Source organism: Antechinus flavipes, chromosome 6 (genome assembly GCF_016432865.1).
Source record: "Antechinus flavipes isolate AdamAnt ecotype Samford, QLD, Australia chromosome 6, AdamAnt_v2, whole genome shotgun sequence".
Taxonomy (NCBI): Eukaryota; Metazoa; Chordata; class Mammalia; order Dasyuromorphia; family Dasyuridae; genus Antechinus; species Antechinus flavipes.
This window is the reverse complement of record NC_067403.1, coordinates 201,358,486-201,381,751: the sequence shown is the minus strand read 5'-3', so window position 1 is coordinate 201,381,751 and position 23,266 is coordinate 201,358,486. Positions and strand designations below refer to the sequence as shown.

The 23,266-nt window shown below is 35.8% G+C and overlaps 1 protein-coding gene across 2 annotated transcripts in view; it reads right to left on the bottom strand.

Moving 5' to 3' along the window:
• Positions 1–23,266, bottom strand: part of GAK (cyclin G associated kinase) — a 122,865-nt gene that overhangs the window by 17,072 nt on the left and 82,527 nt on the right. For both annotated transcript variants that reach the window (XM_051966106.1, XM_051966107.1), the window contains 7 exons: positions 19,521–19,600; positions 14,779–14,972; positions 12,882–13,034; positions 10,627–11,115; positions 7,587–7,760; positions 4,668–4,808; positions 4,148–4,267 (listed from right to left, as the gene is read on the bottom strand). In XM_051966106.1, the coding sequence (XP_051822066.1) occupies positions 4,148–4,267; positions 4,668–4,808; positions 7,587–7,760; positions 10,627–11,115; positions 12,882–13,034; positions 14,779–14,972; positions 19,521–19,600 (1,351 nt within the window). The remainder of the gene's footprint in view (positions 1–4,147; positions 4,268–4,667; positions 4,809–7,586; positions 7,761–10,626; positions 11,116–12,881; positions 13,035–14,778; positions 14,973–19,520; positions 19,601–23,266) is intronic.

The window sequence follows — 23,266 nt, the reverse complement described above, 5'->3', positions numbered from 1 at the left end:
AAATTAAGAATTATTATGTAATCAAGAATACAATGGCCAGCACTATTTTCCTGCAGAAGCAGTGTCAAGTACTAAAAAGTTTTAAAGTACTAGATATGCTACATTTATGAAACAGAAGATTACAAATATCTGTGCACTTCATTTTTATTTAAGTGGGGATTTCTTTTGCCTCACTTTTCTCATCTGTAAAATGGACTAGATGATTTCTGGGATCTTTTCTAGTTCTAAATTTATGAAAGTACACTGACTAAACTGATAAGTACAGAGAAGAAAAAGGTATAAAGGGTTTTAACTGTACCAGTGTTAAAATAAACCATATCCCAACATGCCTTCACCCAAGTCACTAATGAAAATGTTGAACACAGAAACTTTGGTTCTACAAGAGAGATATCTTGAAACTTACACTGATGCATCAGTCCTCAAATTCTGGATCCAGCCAATCAAATCAACTCACTTAACTGCTACTACCACCACTGCCTGTGTCTATCTAATCCACAAAGAGCTCATCAAAGACTTGTCAAATGACAAAGTAAAATCGATATACTCAGTATCCACTTAAAAATCTCCTGATCTAGTTTCTAGCAACTATGTCAAAAAACAAATTGGAGTTAATCTGGTATAATCTGTTGGTAATGAACCTAACTTGTCCCTACAGAGATAGCCACCTCTCTAAGCATAACCATTTCTATCCATCAGTCCTAAATCTGCCCCCTGGGGTCAAGCAGGACAACTTTAATCCCTATCCTATGGGGCAATCATTATTTTTCATCTCTCTCTTTCGGTTTCTCATTGTACAACAGAATTTATTAGTTTCTTCTTTCTTTTTCCATAAGTACTACAATGAAAATTAAAATGACAATTAAGGATGGAAAAGTAAGGAAGTTTAAAGGAAGAAGAGATCACATCAAACTATATAAAGTCTAGTTACCTAAGGCTACAATCTTTTCTCAAGGTTCATCCTTGATCTTCCCGCATCAGAGTGAGTATCAACTGGGAAATGCAACGCATTGTTTTTCAGCCTAAGTAGGCATAAAGAGACACGTAAGGAGACTAGGTATTGGATCTAGCCAAAAACAACCATACGGAATATTCCAAAACTGGGAAATATTTTGCAAGAGGGTAGGGATGCCAAAAATAGTATAGAGGAGGTAAAAATTTGTGACGAGTGAAGAACAGCAGCTCACTAAGCAGTTCTTTGTCAGAGATCCAGGGCAGACTCCAAAAGACACTGTGCCTGGAGTAATGCTTCAGTGAAGAATTGTCCAAGGCCCTTGGCTGAGTACTAAGCAAGGAACAAGTTCAGAAGCCAGCAGTGGCTGCCTGGCATTGATCCAAGGAGCAGATCTCAGTTCTAGCTTCTAGCCTTTCCTGAAGCCCCCATAAGAATAATCAGTTCAGGTTTAAAGGATCCAAGGGGAGCCTACAGTTCTGCTCTCTAAATTAGGAGAGTTTCCTAGTTAGCTGAAAGAAGCTCAGTCCAGCAGCATCTAATGTTACTCAGACCCAAACAAAGGTAAGGAACTTAAGAGAGCTCAGATGACAGGAGCAACTATCAGATTTTGCCCCAAACCAAATTACTCAAAACAATGAAAGACTGTAGTTCTCCAAGTCTGAGAATCTGAAATAACACAACATTCAATATTAAAAAAAAAAAAAAAAAAAAAGGCAGCTCCCCTAACTTTAATAACAAGTTAAAAGCCAGGAAGTAAGCTGAAGAATGAGCCTTCCAAAAAAAAAAATCCCAACATAGACCTATTAGGGCAAAAGGATGCTCAAGACAAATCCAGAAGAGAATGACTCCAAAACATCTACAAGCAAAACCTCAAAGAAAAAAACAGCTTGACTATAAGCTTTAGTATCCCTGGAAGAGATGAAGGAATTCAGGGGGGAAAAAGGTTTTTTATGAGTGGAATGGGAACACTAGAGTAAGAAAAGTAGAAAAGGAATGAGAGCTGTCTAAGAAAATATTGGAATGAAAATTAACAGCTTGTCATAAGAGGTTAAAAAAACCATGTTAAGCAACAAACTCCTTGAAATGCTAATTGAAAGTCAATAAATATTTATTAAGTGGCTAATATGTGCCAGGTACATAAGTGCTACAAGGGATATAAAAAAAGGCAAAAGACCCCAAAAGAACTTTTAATGATAAAGAATATTTCCAAAAATTCCTGATGAAAAGGCCAGTCACACAGAAATTTAAAGTGCAAACGCACAAGCCAAGAGAAATATAAAAGGTAAACATGAGTGAATAATTATAAGCGACTAAAATAATATACTGTTTATATTCTAATATAAAGTTTATTCATGTGCTCCCAGAGAACCATCATTTAAGGAATATAATTAGACAAGAGGGCATGGGAATAGTTGTTATGTTTTGATGAGCTTAAAAGAAGAATGGAAAAGAAAGCAAAGAGGAATACAAAGAGGGAAAGGGATAGAAGATGGATGAAGAAAATAATCTCATATAATCATGGTGCAAGTCTATATAAAGAAAGAAATGACAGCTGAAACTTGAATCTCAGTATCATTTGAACTGATCAAAGGAGGGGGAAAACACACACACACACACACACAAAATTAGGTACAGAAAAACATTCTAAACAAGAAAACAGGAGAGGAATAAATAATAAAATAAAGAGACATTCTTAATTAAGCAAAACAATCTCTAACTAAGGAGGCATGAAAATATCAGCTCTTTTTGTGATGGTAAAGAACTGGGAACTGAGGAGGTAGCCATCAATTAGGGGAAATTAGAACAAGTTATTACAGATGTGAATATGATGAAATTCCATTATGCTGTAAGAAATAATAAATGGAATGGTTTCAGAAGAGGGCAGAATTAAAAGAACAGTTTATAGATTAACAACAATATTGTAAAGACATACAACTTGGAAAGGCTTAGAAATTCTGATTAATGCAATCACTGTTTCAGAGGAATCAGGATGAACCATACTAACCACGTTCCTAATGAATGCATAATGCAAAATGAGACATACTTCTTTGGATATAATCAATCTAGGAATTTGTTTTGCTTAGACAGATGTCTGTAGCAGTTTTCTCCTTTCAAAACTGGTAGAATAGGGAGGGAGAGAAGGCAGATTATTATTGTTTGGGGGAAAAAAGGGGGGAGGGTAGTAACTCAAACACACCCAAAAATGCATGAATACAGAGGCAGAAAAAGGACAAAGCAACTTGAAAATAGGAAAAGAGAAGAAAGCCAAACAAGGAAGACAGAGGAAAAAAGAAAACAGTACATTTGACAAATTCCTATTTTCAGAATAAGAAATGTCCAAACCACAGAACATATACATAGTATGTCAGAAATCTACATAGTAGATTTCTCCCACATAGTAAATGCACAATTAATATCTTAAAATGATCAGAACACCAAAATTTAAAATAAGGCATTCTCATGAAAAGAACCATAAAGTATTATAGGGAATAAGAAATTAATTTTACATCCGAGCAGGGGGGGAAAAAAAACTAGCAGCTTAAGAAGTACACTAAGAAAAATGCAGCTCTGAACCAGATAAAAGATTACTACTCAAACATGTCATCGATATCAGAGTTTAGGACAAACAGATCCTAACCTAGAATTTTTTCCATATCAGATGTGGTCTCTGCTTAAAATCTGAGCCCTAAAAAATCATTAACAGTGGTTCAGCCTTTTTTTCAAATTCTGGAAACTTTCTGCTTCAAATTCAATTCTCTCAATTCTCTACCTGACTCTTTCAAGTGCAAGAAAAGTTCCTTTCTACACAATGCAGTCAGTGAAGAATTGCAAAGATGTCCAGGTACTGCCCCAACTCATCAGCTAAGTTTTAACCAAAGTTCCCAATGAAGTGGTGTATCAATTTTCATATATGCTGCTACTGAAGGAGATTCTAAGATCCACTAGAAAATTTATAGGAGTTTCAATTTTCAGAATGCCTGGATTTATTAGTCCATCAATGGCTAGAATAGAAAGGTTTTTTTGTTTTTTTTGTTTTTTAAACACAATAGTAATGAAAACACTTGGATTCATACATACTTAAATTAAATTTTATAAGCTTTTATAATCTAACACTTTGAAAAAGAAATCATTTCCATAAATACTAACATTTTAAACACAAATTTCTGTTTTATTGTTATAAATTTCACTCATTACCTTGAATACTTGAACTGAGGTTAGCAAGGTCAGCAAAGGGATCAAAGCTCTGAGGTTTAGCTTGGCTGACAGATGAGCCAGAGGTAACACCTGACTGGCTTCCTGAAGAAAAGGTTGAGCCTATGGAATGGAGAAAATATTTCATATTCAATAAAAAAAAGTCAACGGGTATTTAGTAAATGTCTTCTAGGAAGGAAGGAAAACAAGCATTTATTAAGTGCCCATTTTTGGCAGGGACTATACTAAGCTCTAGAAATTTAAAGAAATGCCAAAAGACAAATCCCTCTCCCCCTATTCCCCCAAACACATACATCCCTCCTAAATCTCTGTTCACGAAGTAGCTCACAATGTCATGGAAGAGACAACACACAAACCACTATATATAACTACTCAAAAGGAAATTAAACTGTCAACCTCTCAGTTCCTGGATGTAACTATACAATTATCCTCAAATAAATGCTGCCACACAAGAACTGCCTTCACTCTCTTCAGTAGTAGGATATCTGTTAATACTTTCTACCTTCACATGCAGGTTTGGCAGGCTGCGGTGATGGTATATTGCCAATCCCAGAGGAATCAGCCCAGGAGTCCCATCCTCCCAAGAGATCAGGGTGACTGGCAGAAGTTGTCATTTTGGTAGGCTGCTCTGTTGGCAAATTTCCTGGAAGAAAGTTCCAATGACAGAGGCTTATTATTTAAAGCAAGCATGATACATGAAGCACAAGCCTCTCTGGGCATGGTCACATGTAGGTACAGAATTATTAGACCTAATTTGGGTTTCTTCTCTTAGTACTTTTTCTATTCTCTGAGGATACTAGTTCCAGTCAGCTTCACTCTAGCATCCAATTCAGGGACCAAAGAGCTCTGATTTATCTCAATGTTCTGATATTTCAACAAAGAATAACTCATTTCTCAGCCCTTTCCTCTCAAACATCTCTGGCCTGAGAAGTCCTCTTAAGGGTCTTGCTCCTAGCCAAGTGTGACAAGCAGCTCTGTGGTTCCATTCTAGAGAATCTGTCTCTCGTTATGTTCTCAAAATCACTTCTGTCAACCAACGCCTTATGTTTAAACAAACAAGAATCTGTCTCTTTCTTGGTGAGAGCAATTGCCTCGCAATACTTTTTGGAACCTTTATCTACTGATGCAAAATTCCACATTAACCCATTATCTCATTAAATGGAAGATTAAAAAAAAAAGTGAGTCGAACAATATCAAAGAAATTTTCCTATTTTTTTAGGCCATAAACTTTACAAAGCACTCTTCTTATAACCCTGAGAGGAAGTTGTTTTTTATTATTATTTTTTATTTTTATTATTATTATTATTATCATTATTCCCTTTCTAAAGATAAGGACATTAAGAGTTGAAATGATCTACCCAGATCATTCATCTATTAATAACATGAAAAAGAGGCCCCACCTAGGCCTCCTCATCCAAGTCTAGTCCTCTTTCCATTGTACAGACAGAGTATGTTGACTGTGGGTCACCATTCACTCTTACCTTTCAACCTAACCTAAAAAGCCACCTTCTCCCTCAAACACAGAAACCAATCTACAGCACTGCAGGCCAAGCCCAACAAGCTGAGGTTCAAGGATAGAGATGGCTACTAGGAGATGATAGTAACAAAATGGCAAAACTCTGAAGAAGGAAATATTTAACAATTTTCCATAATTCTCTTACTAAAAGATATAGAACTTAAATCATCTGTCTCTTATACACATTAATGATAATATCCTATTTTGCACTGCAATTATTTTTGTTTATTTCCTCTCCCCAGATAGTATATTCCATAATGGGGAGAGCCATCTTTGCATCTCTAGGACCAAGTATAAGTAGGTTGCATATATCGGACAATTAATAAGTGTTTGTTTACTTGTGAGGACAAGGAGAAGCAATGTAGTCGCAGAACTTTTAGGGGGTCTGACAACCAGAAACAAAGCGATGGTCAGTAAGTCAAATATTTGTAGTATAGTCCTGATCATCATTTACTAGAACCAAGATTGTAAAAAGCTTTAAATACTAAATAGAACAGTTTGCATTTGATCTTAAAGGTAATAAGAATCTAATGGAGTTTATGCAAAGGAGTGATAGTCAAACTATCCTAAGCTCAAGGAATATCACTTTGGAAACTATGTGGAGGATGGACTGGAAAAGGAAGAGACCTAAGGTGCAGGGACTAGTGACTCAAGTGCAGCAGTTTAGGCAGGAGGTAATCACAATTGAATATACAGATTGGGAGTCATCTCCCAAATGTAGAAATGACCACATCACCAAATGCAGAGAAATGAAAGGACCTAGGACAGCACCATGGTGATATCACCACCAGGGGAAAAAGACGTATCATGATCTAGCAGAACAGAACAAGCAGCAATCAAGGAGTTAGGAGAATCAAGAGAGCAATTATAAAAGTTATTTAGGAAGGTCACAGTTTCAAATGAGAGAAAGAAAAGAAGAATAATGAAGTTTAATAAAGGTCCTTATGATCTAGCAATGAGATAACTGTGCATTTTGAACACTGAAATTTCAGACGAATGAAGAAGTGTGGAGCTAAAATACTTCAGGGCAAGAAGTTTTTTGGAGGAAAAAAAAAAAGATGAATGAGAATACCTGTTTCTTTTTGGCTCCTGAGCTCTTTAATAGGCACCAATAAAAAGAATTTGCAGTGGCAAGTTTCAGGTCAAGATAAGAACTTTCTAAAAGGGTTAAGTGGTAATAATAGAAGAAAAGAGTTGCAGTCAAGACAGCTGGTTCCTATCTGTAACAATTATTACCCACATGGCTATGAGCAAGGAATATAAACTATAATGTGGAGTGCCTATTCCATAGGCTGTTGTAAGAATCAAATAAAAAGTGTATGTCAAATGCTTTTTAAATTTTAAAATGTTATATAAATGTCAGTTTTTTCAAATAATCATCCTCAAAGAATCATGCTATAAAACTAGAGAATTGTATATATTAGATTGATTACCTATCAGGGATATTGTAGAAGAGATTCATGCTTCAAGTAAAAAAAGACAAGATGACTTCTAAGGTTTTTTCCAATGATAGCATATTGTGCTGCCTTAGAGGGGAGAAAGGAAGGAAGAAGCACCACTCTCCTGGATTAGGATAAAATGCAGTATTACTCTTAAGACTTAGGAACCTTTGAGCCAAAGGAGTTAATGAATAGACACTTTAAGACACCATTTTATTATTCTCAAAAAATTAGTAATACAAAATCTGTAGAGGTTGGTATACATTAAAGTTTTACAAATTATGGTAGTTTTCAGCAGACATTTTCACAAAAGATGTGCTTTCTATACCTACAATAGAGACTTCATTATAACAAATAGTACATGATAAGAAATTTAATCTAAATATCAGCTATATATCTTTTGATCAGTACACAACCTCCTACTACAGCAACATCAAAATTTACAAATTATCCATGGCTCACTTACCTAAATTTAAAAAGTCAGAGCTGGAAGAAGGAGGAGGTGCGCTATGTGTAGAAGGAAACACATTGGATGAGGCTGGTGCAGAACTGGGATTAAGAAAATCTTCAAACAGATCTGGATTGGAATGACTCTGAGTTTCTGAACTGGATGACATCGTGAATGGATCAAATGGATCAGCTAAACAAAACGGTAGTCAAAATAATGAGCTGTTAGAATTTACTAACAGGATAATTTTTACTTTAACCCACTCAATTAAAGGTAAAATGACATCTTATAAGAAATAATTTTAAGTATATGTCTCATCATTATGATAGTACTACTGACCTTCCTCCCAGAAGGCAAAGCTAAAAAAAGAAATTATTTCAAGTAATGATGAGGAATCTCAAAAAAAAAAAAAAAAAAAACCCACAATTATACGATTAAAAAAAAAATCTTTATTGACATCTACTTAATTCAAACTCATGTTTCTTTTCCCATGGAAACCACTTCCTTCATATTGATTCCCTGGCCACTTCATCCCTCTATTCTAGGGATCTTCCTAAGCCAGATTTGAGAAGCCTCAGAAATACTGTGTAGATTTTGCATATTGGTACAGGAAAATCTATATTCTAAAATTAATTAAATAAAATTAAGAGCATTGGTGTAGAGAGAAGACAAATGGCTTCTAGGAAGTTATAATTATAGCATTCAATTGTAAGTTAAACTACTACACCTAAGCATTTAGTCAGTTTATTTTGTAACTGCTGGGAACATCAGACTCTCTTATTTGATAGCAAATAAACAAGAGATAACTCTACACAGGTTATTCAGAACTCTTTCAATGTATTCAGTCAAGTCTACGTAATAATGGTGGTAAAATTAAAGCTCAGAAGATCGGAGATCTGAAAAATCTTAAAAGACTTATGTTCCATAAATTTACATGTCTGCAATATCAGGAATATCTTTTCATTAAGTTCTAGGATTGTATTAAATAAGAGAGTGAATCTTGGCATCCCTAAAAGTGAAACTACAAAAGTTTCTTGATATCGTCTATTTCCTGGATCTCTTCGATAAAGAGATCTAATTCAGTTTCAATTAATCAAGGATGGACAGAAGCAGCTACACCCAAAGAAAGAACACTGGGAAATGAATATAAACTGCTTGCATTTTTGTTTTTCTTCCCAGTTTATTTATACCTCCTGAATTCAATGCTCCCTGTGCAACAAGAGAATTGTTTGGTTCTGCACACATATATTGTATCTAAGATATACTGTAATCTATTTAACATGTATAGGACTGCTTGCCATCTGGGGGAGGAGGAGGAGAGAGGGAGGGGAAAAATCGGACCAGGAGTGAGTACAAGGGATAATGTTGTAAAAATTACCCTGGCATGGGTTCTATCAATAAAAAGTTATTTTAAAAAAAAATTAAAAACAAAAACAAAAACAAAAAGATATCATTTACTTCTCAATTTAAATTTACATATTTCCATAATTTCTATATTTTTATATCATCCCTTCATTTATAAATAAATGTAAAAATAATGATTTCAAAAGATAAAATTTCTATTTTAGTATTGTGGGGGAAAATCTACATATGCACGTCACTCACAATAAATGTCCTTGTTTTGAGGAAAATAATTTTATTTATTTCAATTAATGTGCAAAATTAGTTAAGTAGCATATTAAATCAATGGACAAAATGATGGCTCAAACATAAAGAATTTTTTGGTTAAGTATGTGTGTTAGATAACAATGCTTAAGTGTGATAATGTAGTCTTTAAGTGTTATTAGCTTTTGTAAACCTCTAGACAGAAAAAGGAGAGAGGTGAACAAAATTTTGCTGTGGAGGCTACAAATATGAAATTCAGACTGTTCCCCACACCTATGATTTCCTATTGCAGGGTATGGTGAAGCAATAACAGAGGGAAGAATGACATTGGCCAAGGAAAGATCATGATGTTGAGGAATGACAGAAACCATTTTAGCAAGCACACTTGAGATCTTAGCCAAAATTTAACATCTCAATTAAAGTTTTGAATTCAAATCTACTGGAGGATTCATTCCCTGAGGAAAAATTTCCTATACAATAAAAGTCCATAGGGGACAAAATTCATCTTATAGAAATTTACTTCCCAGCAAACTCTGCAATAGTGAAGATTCCACAAAATCAAGGCTAGCTCTCAGTCTGAAACTGCAATAGGATGTGATCAAGAAGTAGATTTCCAGAAAGGAGCATCTCAAATAGCACCAGTGATGTGGCTAATAACTTTTCAGATGAGGTCGATCAGATATCATTTCTCAAGTCTACCATATAGGACAACCTGAAAGTATGGCACAATCGGCCTCACCTCATTCGTCAATTAATCAGAAGCTAATTCTGAAACTTGCACGGATATTCAACCTCTATTCATCTCTTCCTTACCTTTCCAAAAAGGACTTTTCTTCTTTAGTGTCCTCTGGGACAGAAAGAAGGTGGAATACAAAACGATTTAGCTATTACAAGACACCTAGCTGCTGGTTGTCTCTAGGTGACTTGAGGTAACCTGCTTCACATTTCACCTAAAATAATTAGCATACTAGAACAGATGATTATTAGAACTCTTTAGCTCTATAGGATTCTAGAACTAAATGATCTATGAGATCCCTTGTAGTTCAGTAATTTTTCACCATATCATTCAAACCCTCAGATTTAACAGTTGTTTCTACCTCCAAGCTCTATTTCCTCCTCTCCTCTATTAATCTCCTAATCTTCCCGGCACAGATATCCTAGATTTCTTATCAAATCTTTCACATGTACATGATCAAAATCACTGACTTCCAGTAGAACTTCTTGAAACCTTCTCTATCAAATCTACAGTGAGAATATAATCCCATAATTATAAGATTCAGCCATCTACAAACCCTACTATTTCCTTCCTTTTTTCAAGTCTTAGATCCATGGACCCTTCGAAGCAGAAAGCAAAGCAGAGTAAGAAAAGCTAAAATTCACTTATCTTCTTCATATTTATTTTTTATCTTAATAAGAAATTCATAATTAGAATATTATTGGAAGAAGTACATACCAGCTGAAGAGTGTGCTACACTTTGTGAAGTACTCTGTGCATTATCTGAAGGAGGAGGAGGGTTGCTGAAAAAGAAATCTGTCCCTGCCCCAAGCAAGTCCCCAGTAGGTTCTTCTGAAATGGCTGCACTGGCAACAAACAGATTGCTTAACAGATCAGCATTACTAGAAGAGCTCTGAATTTCTTTGGTGGCATGGCTTTGCTCTGAACCATCTTCAGAGTCCAAACCTAGCAAATCAACACTGTCTTCTTGCTGTGACTCTTGCAGCTGGGCTGAGGATTCATAATCTGTATCGAAAAGTAAATTTTCATCTTCTACTTTTTCGGGGGCATTTGACGCTTCTTCTTCAACATTAATTACTTTGTTCTCACCAGGGAAAGTAGAAGGATCTTCATCAGACAACTCACTTCCATCCCTGTCTTCATTCAGGGCAAAATGGTTTTCTTTAAGAAAGTTATTTTCTACTCCAGATTCTGATACTTTTCCTTCTGAAAAATTAAGAGGGAGTAACAGGGGTGTGGAACAAGAGGGGGTGAGAGAAAACATAGATTCATAAACAAATTAAATTTCAAATGCTTAGAGAAATATTCTTCTAAGATTTTCATGATTAAAATAGGCTTTTTTTTTTGCACACACACATAGAGTCAATAAATAGATATTTATTGGGACAATATTACATGCTTGGCAAAAGTTACAATAGTAATGATCTTTGCTGTTACGAAGTTAGTGCTCTAGGTGGAAGAATAAGATTTGCCACCCATAATACAGCAAATATAAATGACACAAGAATTAACTGAAATACAATGAATAATGCTGACATGCACAGTGATAAAAGAAAAAAATTTTTTACAGAAACCTGGAAATCATAGTAAGGTTCATGAAGGAAAGGAAGCCTTGAAGAAATATATGTCAGAAGATGAAGCTATCTAGAGAACTGGAAGAAGGAAGGGATACATTCCAGGTGACAAAAATATTAGCCCGAGTACAGAAGTAAGAATGACTATGATTCAGCTCTAAGATAATGAAGAGATGAGCCTGATTTTCATACAGAAAGCAATGATACATGACCTTGACATAAAAATCACACCATAAACAAGTTAGGGGAACAAAGAAAAAATTACCTTTCAGATATACAAAAAGAAGAAAAATTCATGATCAAATAAGGGAAAGAGTGGATCAGAAAAGATAAAATGGACAATTTTTGATTATATAAAGTTAAAAGATTTTTACACAAACAAATCCAAATAAAACTAAGATTAGAAGGGAAATAGTTAACTGGGGGAAAAAATCTTTACAGCAAGTTTCACTGATAAATGTCTCATTTATAAGAATACATGCCATTCTTCAATTAGTAAAAGATATAAGCAGTCAATTCGGAAGGGAAGAAATTCCATTTTCTACAGCCATAAAAATGGTCCAAATCACTAATAATTAGAAAAATGCAAATTGAATCAATTCTGAGATTCCATTTCATATGCATTAGATTGGTTAAGTTGACAAAAGAGGAAAACTGCAAATTGTAAAAGGGCTGCACATAGTCACATTAATATATACTGCTGGTGACCTAATCTAGTTATTCTGGAAGCAATTTGGAACTAGGCTCCAGTAGTCACTGAACTGAACACCTTTTTTATCGAATGACACCACTACTAGGCTTAGACCACAAAGAGATCAGTGAAAGAGGAAAAGGTCCCATATGGAAAACATGCACAGCAGCTCTTGTTGTAATGGGAAAGAACTAGAAACTAAGGGGTTGCCCATCAACTGGAGGGTAAGTGGATAAATGATGGTGAGTGAAGGTGATGGCAAAATTGTGCTGAAAGAAATGAAGAAAGAAGGTTTCATAGAAACTTGAAAAGATTTGTGTGGATAAGAGAAGGGAGCAGAACTGCAATGTAAAAATGAGTTCTCAAGTACTTAAGAATTAGGATCAATACAATGATTAATCACGTGGGGACTGATGAAGTCCTACACATCTCCTACCCACAGAGAGGTGGTGCCATTTAATATGCAGCCAAATGAGGCACATTTTCAGACAAGGCCAACATGAAAATCTATTTTTGTTAGATGATGCTTCTAACAAGAAATCTATCTTGTTCCTCTAAGAGTTAGACAAAAACAAAAAGGGATACAATGCTTTAGTACCAGTGTCGGAGACAGACTGGTGATTTGACCAGGTATGTCAGTTATCAAAATTTTATAAAATCAGATCAGCCTAATGCATCCAAACTAAAGGTCTTCATCATTCCCATACCTTGCCAGTCCAATGTATGAAAAAAGTTGTTTGTGTCGGTGCTGTTACTCTGTGGAGAGTCTGACTCTGTAAGCACACTTTCAGGGGACTGCTGGGAAGCTTCTGCCTCATATTGGGCCGTGGATCCAGGCTGTCTAGGAAGTTCTGGTTTACCTATTATTTGTGAAATGGCAAACAAAGGCAAAGAGATAAATTAAGCTACATGTTCTCCAAAGATAGAGACTATTTATCATACTGTATGTATATGTATATCGTTTAGCAGAACCTATTTTGGCAGTATGTATCTATTATAGGCACCTAGGAAACAGCTTAGACTAACAAAATTTTATAGTTTTCATAAAACTTTCAATTCAACTAGGGTTCTCACAATAGGAAGCAACTGTTTTAAGTAAATCTAATAAATTAATATCTTATTTATTAGAAGAAATACATCAAGTGGCACTTTCTTTAAAATCAAATCAACCCTCTACTTTATAAACAAAATCATCACAGAATTCCTTTACCATAAGTTTCCTTTATGCATTTAAAATATGACTCAGTATAAAAACTTTTCAGGAATACCATTCCATAAAATAAGGAATCCTTTAGTTAAACATACACCTCTCTAAATAACATGTTACTTCACACAGTTATTGTTCATAAGAGAACTTTAAATACAGGTACCTTAATAAATGCTTACTGAATTGAAAAAAAAAATTTTTTATCAATATGGTTTAGTCAGAAAGCTCATTTAAATGCCTATTTTTTCCCTAATCTATCTGACAGTTGACTAATAACTTTTCTCCTTTAAAGGCTTTACACAAAGGAGATAACATTACCAATATTTTAACTTACTTCAATTAGCTTGAATGAACATAGCCACTCTCACTTTCTAGGAACTTGAGCAAGATTAATGCAAAATGGAAATAAAATCCAAATCACTTAGCACTGGAATGTTTTTGTAATAATTCAGAAGTAAATTCAAATAAAACAATGGAGGTCAACTGATCAGAAGCTGGAAAATTGCCTTCCTTTCCTTTTACTCTTTTCCCACATCCTAAGTCAACTCCCAACAAAGTGACCAATTTGAAAATAAGATAGAAATATTGATTTAATAACTGTTTTCTACTTATCTAAAACAAATGATGCCACTCTAGAGCTACATCAAAATATATATAAAAACATTATTTAATACTTATAATGTTCCAATTAGCTGGATATTATTTTCCCACTTTATTTACATCAAGACATAAGAGAATTTTTCTCAAACTAATCTTGAATATACCATGCATCTATTGTAAAAACAAAGGAGGGCCAATGGAACAAATGCACAAAAAGCTATTCATTCCTACCAGCCATAGTTATAGAAAAACCAGGCAGTGAAAAAAGTGGCAGCTCTAAACTCCATTGTGGCTGCTGCAGAGGAGGAGAGAATAAAATAGTCACACATAAAAGAGAATTCCTGACTATTTGCTGTCTTTTCTAGATCCAAGGCCTTGTAAGATGACTTGAGGACCTGTTCAGAAAATTGCTGGATTATTTAGAAACAGACTGCCAAGGGCCTATCCAGATTACTCCCAAAATGGCATAACATTCCCAAGATCCTTTGCTCTATATAGTATGTTGGCAGGTAGAGATTTGAGAGCCTAAATGGTCAACATTCCATAATATTTGCATGAGGTAAGCCAATAAGTGGAAGAGCGCAGTAAATTGATAAAGCCCAAATCACACTCAAGAAATTTTCTCATTAAAAATTTATAAAAATAAAAACCAATTGTTATGGAAAGTAGGATATTAATGTGCAAAGTTAACAAGCATGGTTACCTTTGTCAAGAAGATAAGCACTCAAAAATACAATTCCTTTGAGGATGTAAGAAAACAAAGTATGTGTTTCATCATTATAAATAATTAGTTTTACCAAATTTAGACAAAATGTCTTGCTGCTCCTCTCGGCTGGAGAACAGAATTTTTGGATTCAGTCCCTTCATATTTAAGTTATCCCATGGTGGCGTCTCAAGACTTGGCCTGTCTCTAGGTTCCACTTCTACTTCAAGATTCACTTGAAATAAATCAGGATATTTCTCTTGAATGTCACATGCATCCAGATCATACCTAAAGACATTAAGATAATAAGCATACAATCAGAATTTTTAACTTCAAGAAATTTACCAACCATCTTAGTATTACATTTACACTCAATAAATAATTTAAATCAAGAATGTGTGTTCTAAACAAGAGAGAAACACTTGTCCTGGCATCCCTTCTCTCCATTTAGATCAAGTATTCTTACCCTAGCTTTTATAAACTTAAAAAAAAAAACTGCAAGGTAAACCTACATATTTTATTTATGCATTCAAAAACATGACTCTGAGAAGGGATCTGTAGACAAAGGAGTAGAAGAGGTAATACATATTAAGAAATGAAAGTCATATAAAATCAAAATAAATCAATTAAAAAAATAATGGTGGTGATGACAACAATAACGTCATCCAAGTGTATATGGATCTAAAAGTGCTGGTTGCCTAAGTGTCTGATCAAGACTTCTCTTGTTTCCAATTATCAATGATAAGTTTGCACAAAGCTCAGGTTCCTGATACTTTTAAAATTCCTCAATGATCATGAATGTCTCATATCCAGGGGCTCTCCTTCCAGGAAGCTCTCCATCACCTAGAGGGTTGCAGAAAGAATCCCTATAAATCTGGGAACAAGGTCAGGGAATAAAGTTCATCCCTCAGAAAGTTGCCAGGGTGTCATGATACAGCCTCCTCCCTCAGAATGCAGTCTCAACTGCTCAGTCTCTCTGGCACTCTAAATTGCTGCACTTTTCTGGCTATAATTCCACTGAATTGCTTCAGTTATTTTTTTCTATTCGCTCCTATTTTTTCCTTCCTTCAGATGCTTTTCCTGCCTAATTCAAACATTCCCTAAGGAAATTTTAAGTTACTCTTAACAGGGGAGAACTCAAATCACTCACAGTATAGTATCTCCACAGCAGACATGTCTGGGAATATATGTGTATGTGTTTCAAAACCCCTACTGCTCTGGGTGAAGAGCATTAAAATAATAACAATGACTGACATTTATATGGTGCTTCATGTATTCTTATTTGATCCTCACAATATACCATGAAATTCATACTCCAACTATTATCACATGCATTTTACAAATATGGAAATTGAGGGCCTGACCTGCTTGTGGTTCTACCATGATGAACACAGCAAAGTCAGAATTCAAATGTGGATCTCCAGATTCCAAATCAAGTGCTCTGGAAGAACAATCTGAATATATTTGCAAGCCTGAACATTTCACCAACCACCTGGGGAGGATTTATCAATGTAACTAAAATGTCCTTTATTTTAGTTCTACAGTCCGCTTGTCAATTTCCAGGAACATGAGTAAGAGTACTACAAAACTGAAGTAACCCTCAATCACCTGACTTTGGAATGTTTTTATGAGAATTCAAAAGCTCAAACAAAACAAGGAAGATATCTAATAAACGTCTGAGCCAGGAAAATCTGGAAAGCCGCCCTACTGTTCCTTCTTCCCAGGCCTCCTGCTCAACTTTCCGTATGATGATGGAGCTAAAAGCATCGTCTCACTACCACAGCAAAGCACCTCTCTCATTTAAGAAGAGGTGTTCTCCCTCAATCTGCTGTCTGATTCCTACCTTCCCTGGAACAACAGAGCTACTTTAGTATGCTCATTTCAGAAGTCTCTCCTTCTAGCTCTTTCTGAGCAACATAACTTATGTGAAAGTGTGTTGGAAATTATGAAAATATAGGATATTATGTTAAAGGGTCAGAAATTGTAATTATGTCAATGAACTTGGGCAGAAACAGTGATAGGGACAACAGCAATTCCAAAGTGAGGATGCATATAAAATGTCAAAGCTAAAAGGGCCGGGGGGAAGCCCCTAACTTTCACCCTTCATTTTACACATGAAGAAATCAAGGTCCAAAAGTAGGTGATTCATAAGAGGAGAGTTGACAAATTTTCTGTATAAGGGTCAAAGACCCTATTATGAAATGCTTAAAGTTCATTTATAAATCTAGAGGAGAAGATAGATAGAAAAGGAAGAGAAAGAGACCAAACAAAAAGAGTGCAGGAAGGAAGAAAGTAGATTGACAGACAGATAGAAAGATACAGAAAGACAGACAGACACAAAATAAATAAGTCTGAAAATGGAGGGAGACTCAAATGAAATTAAAGAACCTCTGAATGTTGGGGTCCTGATGGACAAAGTTCCCAGGCAGCTCACTCAGCTGCAGCATGAAGGAAATCCCACATAAGTTCAGAGGCCAGTTCCAGAAGAAACTGGCATAAGACCTTCACCATCACTCATCCCAGGGGTGGAGACAGTCTTTCCCTTCCCTCCTACAGCCCCCATGAAGATTCCTTCCAGGACCAAGCCTCAGCCCCTGAACTGCAAAGCCTGTCCTAAACCCACAGAGATGATGAGGGAACAATGAAAGTCTTATGAGCAGGTTGTACTCATCAATGAGTCCCAACAGTACCCAGCACATTAACATATAACAATCCAGAGAGAGGTATTCACTCTTCCTTATATTCTGTCACTGACTGAAACAGAAATCAAAGCAGAGAATCAGGTATAGAATGGCAAAGCTAAAGGGACCTTTTAAATCACCAAGCCCAAATTCTTCATTTCACATGACAACCACAAAAACAACCACAAAGCTGTAACTACTATTAGCCAAGAGGCCGTATCCTGACAGCAGCAGCTTTTATCCCCCTGAGAATATTGTAATAAGATAAGGCAAAAGTTCAGTGTGTTGGAATCAAAATTACCCTAGCCTATGAGCATTGCCTTTTAAGGGGGGTGAGTACCTTTTGGAAGACAAGGATAGTGTATAGACAATACACAAGTCCTTAAATGAGCATTTGGCACAGAAACCCTCAATTGCAATTATACAAAATAAGAGCAAAAAACCTTAAGACAACTTAAGAGACATATTAGTTACAACAGAAAGGCGGCAAGTAGATCTTTATTAACTAAAGTAAATACATTCTCTACATAAATGATAACAGTGGTGGAAAAGAATAAACTTTACATCACTGTAAATGCCAGCCAAGCATCTTCTGAATTTAGGGCACAAAGGAAAGGTATTCAGCAACAAATAATAGAATGTTAAGTCCAACAGCAACCATGCATCGTGCTTATATACAGAACTTCATTTAAGTCTCCTAACTATATCAAGTAGATATCATAGCTATTATCTCCATTTTAGTAATGAGGAAAATGAGATCCAGAAGTTGTAACTTGTCCAAGATCACAGAGCTAGGAAGTGAGTGACGACTGGAATTCATGTCTTTGGGCGTCATGTCTGACAATCTTGCCACTCTAAATCCCAGTAGTTTAATTATTTTTAAAAACTTCGAATCCAAAGTATCTAGCACAAATTCTTGCACAAAGCAGATAATTAAAAACTTTATGAAATAACATAAAATAGAATTCACTAGCTAAAATTTTCACCTTAAGACACACATTTAAATATATACTATTGAATAAAAAGAATGATTTCTTTGGATTATAACTGTAATTTTATTGGTATGAGGTATTTCAAAATCCTTTAATCAATCAACTGATCCCTCCATCTCTTGCCTCAGTGGGCCCAGTACTTAGGCTAAAATCCAGTTTTGTCAGGCAGCTTTATTAATAGCAACTCAATTTTGTCATGTATGATTATTGCTTATTCCGGCTTACCAACTGCACAAATAAAAGAATATGTATAACCTGCTCTGTGTGCCTAAAAGTATTGGGGTCACTGTGAGCTATTATTAGTCTTTCTTTTGCTAAGGCTCCCTAACCTGTCTATCTAGGTTAGCCTGGACTCTATCACAATTACAGTCAGAGCAATTCTCTCCTCTGATTTCTGCACTCGAGAGTCAGGGAAGGTTTTGCAAGACTGAAGCCATTTAAGGCACCACTCTCACGATTCATAAGTCACCACGTAGCCACAACATGGAATCTGACATTGCAAATTATATATGCAGAGCAGGTTATTCATTTAAAAATGTAAAACAATAAAGTACAGAATGCCAATTGTCAAAGCAATAGAGATAACTTTAAAAAAGGAAAGGAGAAACTTTTTAAAGAGAAAAAGACCAGGGAAGTATCAGAATAAAAAAGGTGGAAAAGGTCCTGGGAAAAAAGAAGTGATAAAAATAGAAAATATTAAAGGTTGAAAAATCTAATGTAAAAAATTAATCAAAAACTAATTAAAGTTTATCTTGGTTATGCAACATCATATCTACTAGTAAGTAGAAGCAGTAAAGAATCTAAGTAGACTTGTAAAAGCCAAGGAAAGTATTGACATAAGAAGTTCTCAATTTTCAATAATGGGCAATGATAACAATTTTGCTTAGATTACAAAGCAGATTCCATCCATAGGAGCCTGGTTTTGTCAGTGACAACTAGAATTTCTTAAGCAGCCAATTATAAACCATACCTAACTAACCTGAACAATATGTGGTTCTTACAATGTTACTATTATTTTACATTGCAATGAAATGGTTCTTGGAATTTTTAATTTCATTCATGAAACATTTTCAAACATTTATTCCATCCTAATCTACATTGCCTACCTAACCTCACCCAGAACAAAGTCATCCCCAAATCCACAATGTCCAACATTAACCTACTTGGCAAACTTCACAGTTGTAGCATTTCGGGGCACAAAGCCTGTGTGGAACTGAATCTGAAACATCTTCATTGAAGCCATCTGGGAATGACAAACAAAAATTTTGTAAAACTAAAGGAAGTATCATATTTTCAGTCCAATAAGCCTCCATCGATTTGCTTCTGTGCTGTGAAAATATCCCAAGTAACAGATGTGCAAGCTAAAATATCTTATTTACACTATTTAAGTTTGAAAAATATAACTGTCACATGTTTTTCCAACACTCAATTAAAATTTACTTATAATCTTTAATCATGCATGTTTGAAAGGCAAAGGACCATGAAAAGACAAAGCAGAATCAAATAAGACAATTCCCATGCCATAAATTCATATGTGGCATTTGCTACTAGAAAAATTTGGCAAAAACCACAGGCAAAATTAGCACTCCAAATATGAGAATTGGTCACATAATCAGTGCCTATTAATTTGACCAAAGCTTCATTCACCATCCATTCTCTGAGGAATTCAAGAGTTCTCATTTAGGCCACACTCTTATCTCTCCTCTCCCCGATAATAGGATTACCCACTCTTGTGTTTTTAGGATCTATCTTTCTCTAAGTAAGTATCTTCCTCCAAACTGAAATGAAAAGTGACTTTCATACTGCAATCAATTTTAATAGAAAGTTAGTAGAAGTTTTTGAATTTAGTAGTAAAACAACAAGTTTATTCATGATTTTGGATTCTTCATAGCTCTGGTGGTTTTACTTCACTAGCACTGGAAAAAATTCCTATAAAAGTAAGTAAATTCTAAGTGAAATACTACTTGCTAACTCTAAATGATGTGTTGACATACACAAATGAAAATAAGTGATACTGACACGGCAGTTAAAAGTTTGCAAAAGATGTTAAAGAGATCTCCTTCGAGCATCAAAACCATCTTGTGAGGCAGCAACTACAAGTATTACTCTCATTTCAGAGATGAAACAACTAAGGTTCAGCAAGACTGAGCTGTCTTCGTCAGAGATAACTGTGAGAAGCTGAACTTGGATCTAAATCTGCTATCTACAGGTGTATCACTCTAGCCATCAGCCCTGAAGTCAGGAGGACCTGAGTTCAAATCTGGTCTCAGACACTTAACACTTCCTAACTGTGTGACTCTGGGAAAGTCACTTAATCCCAATCGCCCAAGCAAAAATAAATAAATAAGGTTTGAGACAATGATTAAAAAAATAAAACAGTACCCTCTGTGATCATGCATATTTGCTAACAAGGGTTTTTGTTCACTTAAAATATCAAATAAAAAACAAAAGATTATGCCCCAAGAAACAGGTGGATGAATTGAAGTGGTCTGCAAGGATGGGATGACCACCTCCATTGATGGTATCTCCAAGTAGCTACAAGATAAAGCATGGAAGAGAGAGGAGAGACTTGAGGTTGAAAAACCAATTAGGAAAGTAAGTGCAAAAGACCAAGCAAAAAGTGACAAGAGTCTAAATCTGGACAAGGGCTGAGTGAATGGCTAGAAGGGGGCATATATGAGACAGTAGAGATCAAAATGACACAACAAACTACGTGCGTTTGAATGAGGAGGGACCCTTGGCAGTTAAGGAGAAATTCCAAAGAGAGGAGAAGAGAGAGACAAAGAGAATGAGTTCTGCCATGGACACAGAATGAGAGATGTCTACAAAACACTGAAAATATCCATAAAGCAAATGGTGGCATGAATCTGTAACACAGGACACAAGAAAAAGACCAGGATTAGAAAGATCAATGTAGGAATTATCTACATAAGAACAATTATTAAACTTAGGGTAGCTCAGCAAGAGAGTACAGAACAGAAGTTCTTTTTTATGTCATGCTCTCTCTCTCTCTCCCTCACAAGTCTGGTAAAGCCTATGGACACCCTCTTAGAATAACACTTTTACTGCATAGGTTTACAAAACAAGCTAGTTTTACTAAAACAGCTACCAAATTTTTTTTCACTTAACAGACGAGTGAGGGAAGAGTAGGAGATGTCTAAATGGTGTGATATGCGCAAGAAGGGAGTGTGTGGCCTTGTAAGGCCAGATGCTCAAGCTGAAAGGATGAAGAGAGATGGTACCGGGGGGCCAGAGAAAAGGCCAAGAAATATGCCAGTGGGGAGTGGGGGAGCAACTCAGTTGGGGAAATAAAGAGTATCTGCCTTGTTGCCAATAGGACCCAGCTAAGGCTGGCTAACATTCGCAGGGCACCTTCCCAGGTCCCCACAGCAACACATGAAAAGAAGTGGAGGAAGCAGGTCTGGACAGAGGACATGAGGACAAGGTATTGGAGAGGGAGGGACTGTGCAGAGCAGATTTCATTATGTCTCCCCGGGAGTGCTCCATGAGCTCTCCTAAAGCCCTACATTAGGATGGTCCAACATTTAGTTATTCCAGCCTACAGGCCCATTCCTCTTTAGGACAGACCTTCAATACAGTACATGCCCAGAAACAGAGGGTAAATGAGCCAAAGAATATGGCATTTTGTACAATAGCTAGCATAGAAATCCTCCAGGGTGCCAAAATGCCCAAGAGAGCTGGATGTGGAGTCAGGAAGACCTGAATTCAGATTCAACCTTCAACATTTATTGGTAAGTGACTCTGGGAAAGTCACTTAAGCTGAGTGCCTCAGTTTCCTCATCTGTAAAAGGAAGCAATATAAGAGCCTGTCTCTCAAGAGTTTTTGGTGAGGATAAAATGTTTGTAAAGTTTGTAAAGTATTTTGCAAACTTTAAAGCACTATATATACATACTATTACTGATATTTCTATATGACTGTGACCCTCATTTGGGCTCCATAACCTTCTGTCTGTACTATTACAAAAACTTCTTAATTTGCTTTCCTGCCTGAAACCATTCTCTTCTTCAAACCATTTGTTTTATTAACGCCTGCCAAATTAATATTCTAAGAGATAAAAATGATCATGTCCCTTCCATATTTAAAACTTTTCAATAGCTGCCTATTGCATGTAGGATAAAATATAAACTCTTCACCCTGACTTTCAGAATTGTCCACAATCAGGCTGCCAAACCACCTTTGCAGACTGATTTTATATTTCAGCCTCTCTATAAACTCTATTTCTACATAGAATCTATGTAGTCTATTGCCTTATTTCTAAGGCAAAGCAGCCTTCTGCCCAGTCTCCAAAGGTTTTATCTTTCTGTATCTACAAAGGCCCTGGTGGCACTCCTTTCTCACCACAATTCTGAGGTTTTTTCAGGATTTAGAGCCTAAGTGAAGCCATTCCCAAACCAAATGCAAGCTACCTAGCCATCTCTTAACAATGAACTTTCCCAATCCGCCCCTTAGTGCATTCTCCTTCTTGTATTTACTAAGCTGCATGCAAGTGGTAAGCTCCATGAGGACACAGGTTCATTTTTATCCTTGTCTCCTGTCTTACACAATGCCTGGAATACTACTGAACAAAGATTTTTCAAGTTGAACTGAATTCTCAATGTTCTCAAATTACTTCATTTAGATATTTTTGATCTCCCCAACTCCATGTTGTGTTTCTTTTTATTTTGGTAATATGTCTGATGCAACAGATAGAATACTTGGTCTAGAGTCCAGAAAGACTCATAGTTTTGAATTTGAATTCTGGCCTTAGATACTTTCTAGCTGTGTGACTCTGGGCACGTCACTTAACCCTATTTGTCTCAGCTTCCTCTTCTGTAAAATGAAATGGGAAAGGAAATGGCAAACCTCTCCAGTATTTTTGCCAAGAAAACTCCAAATAGGGTCACATAG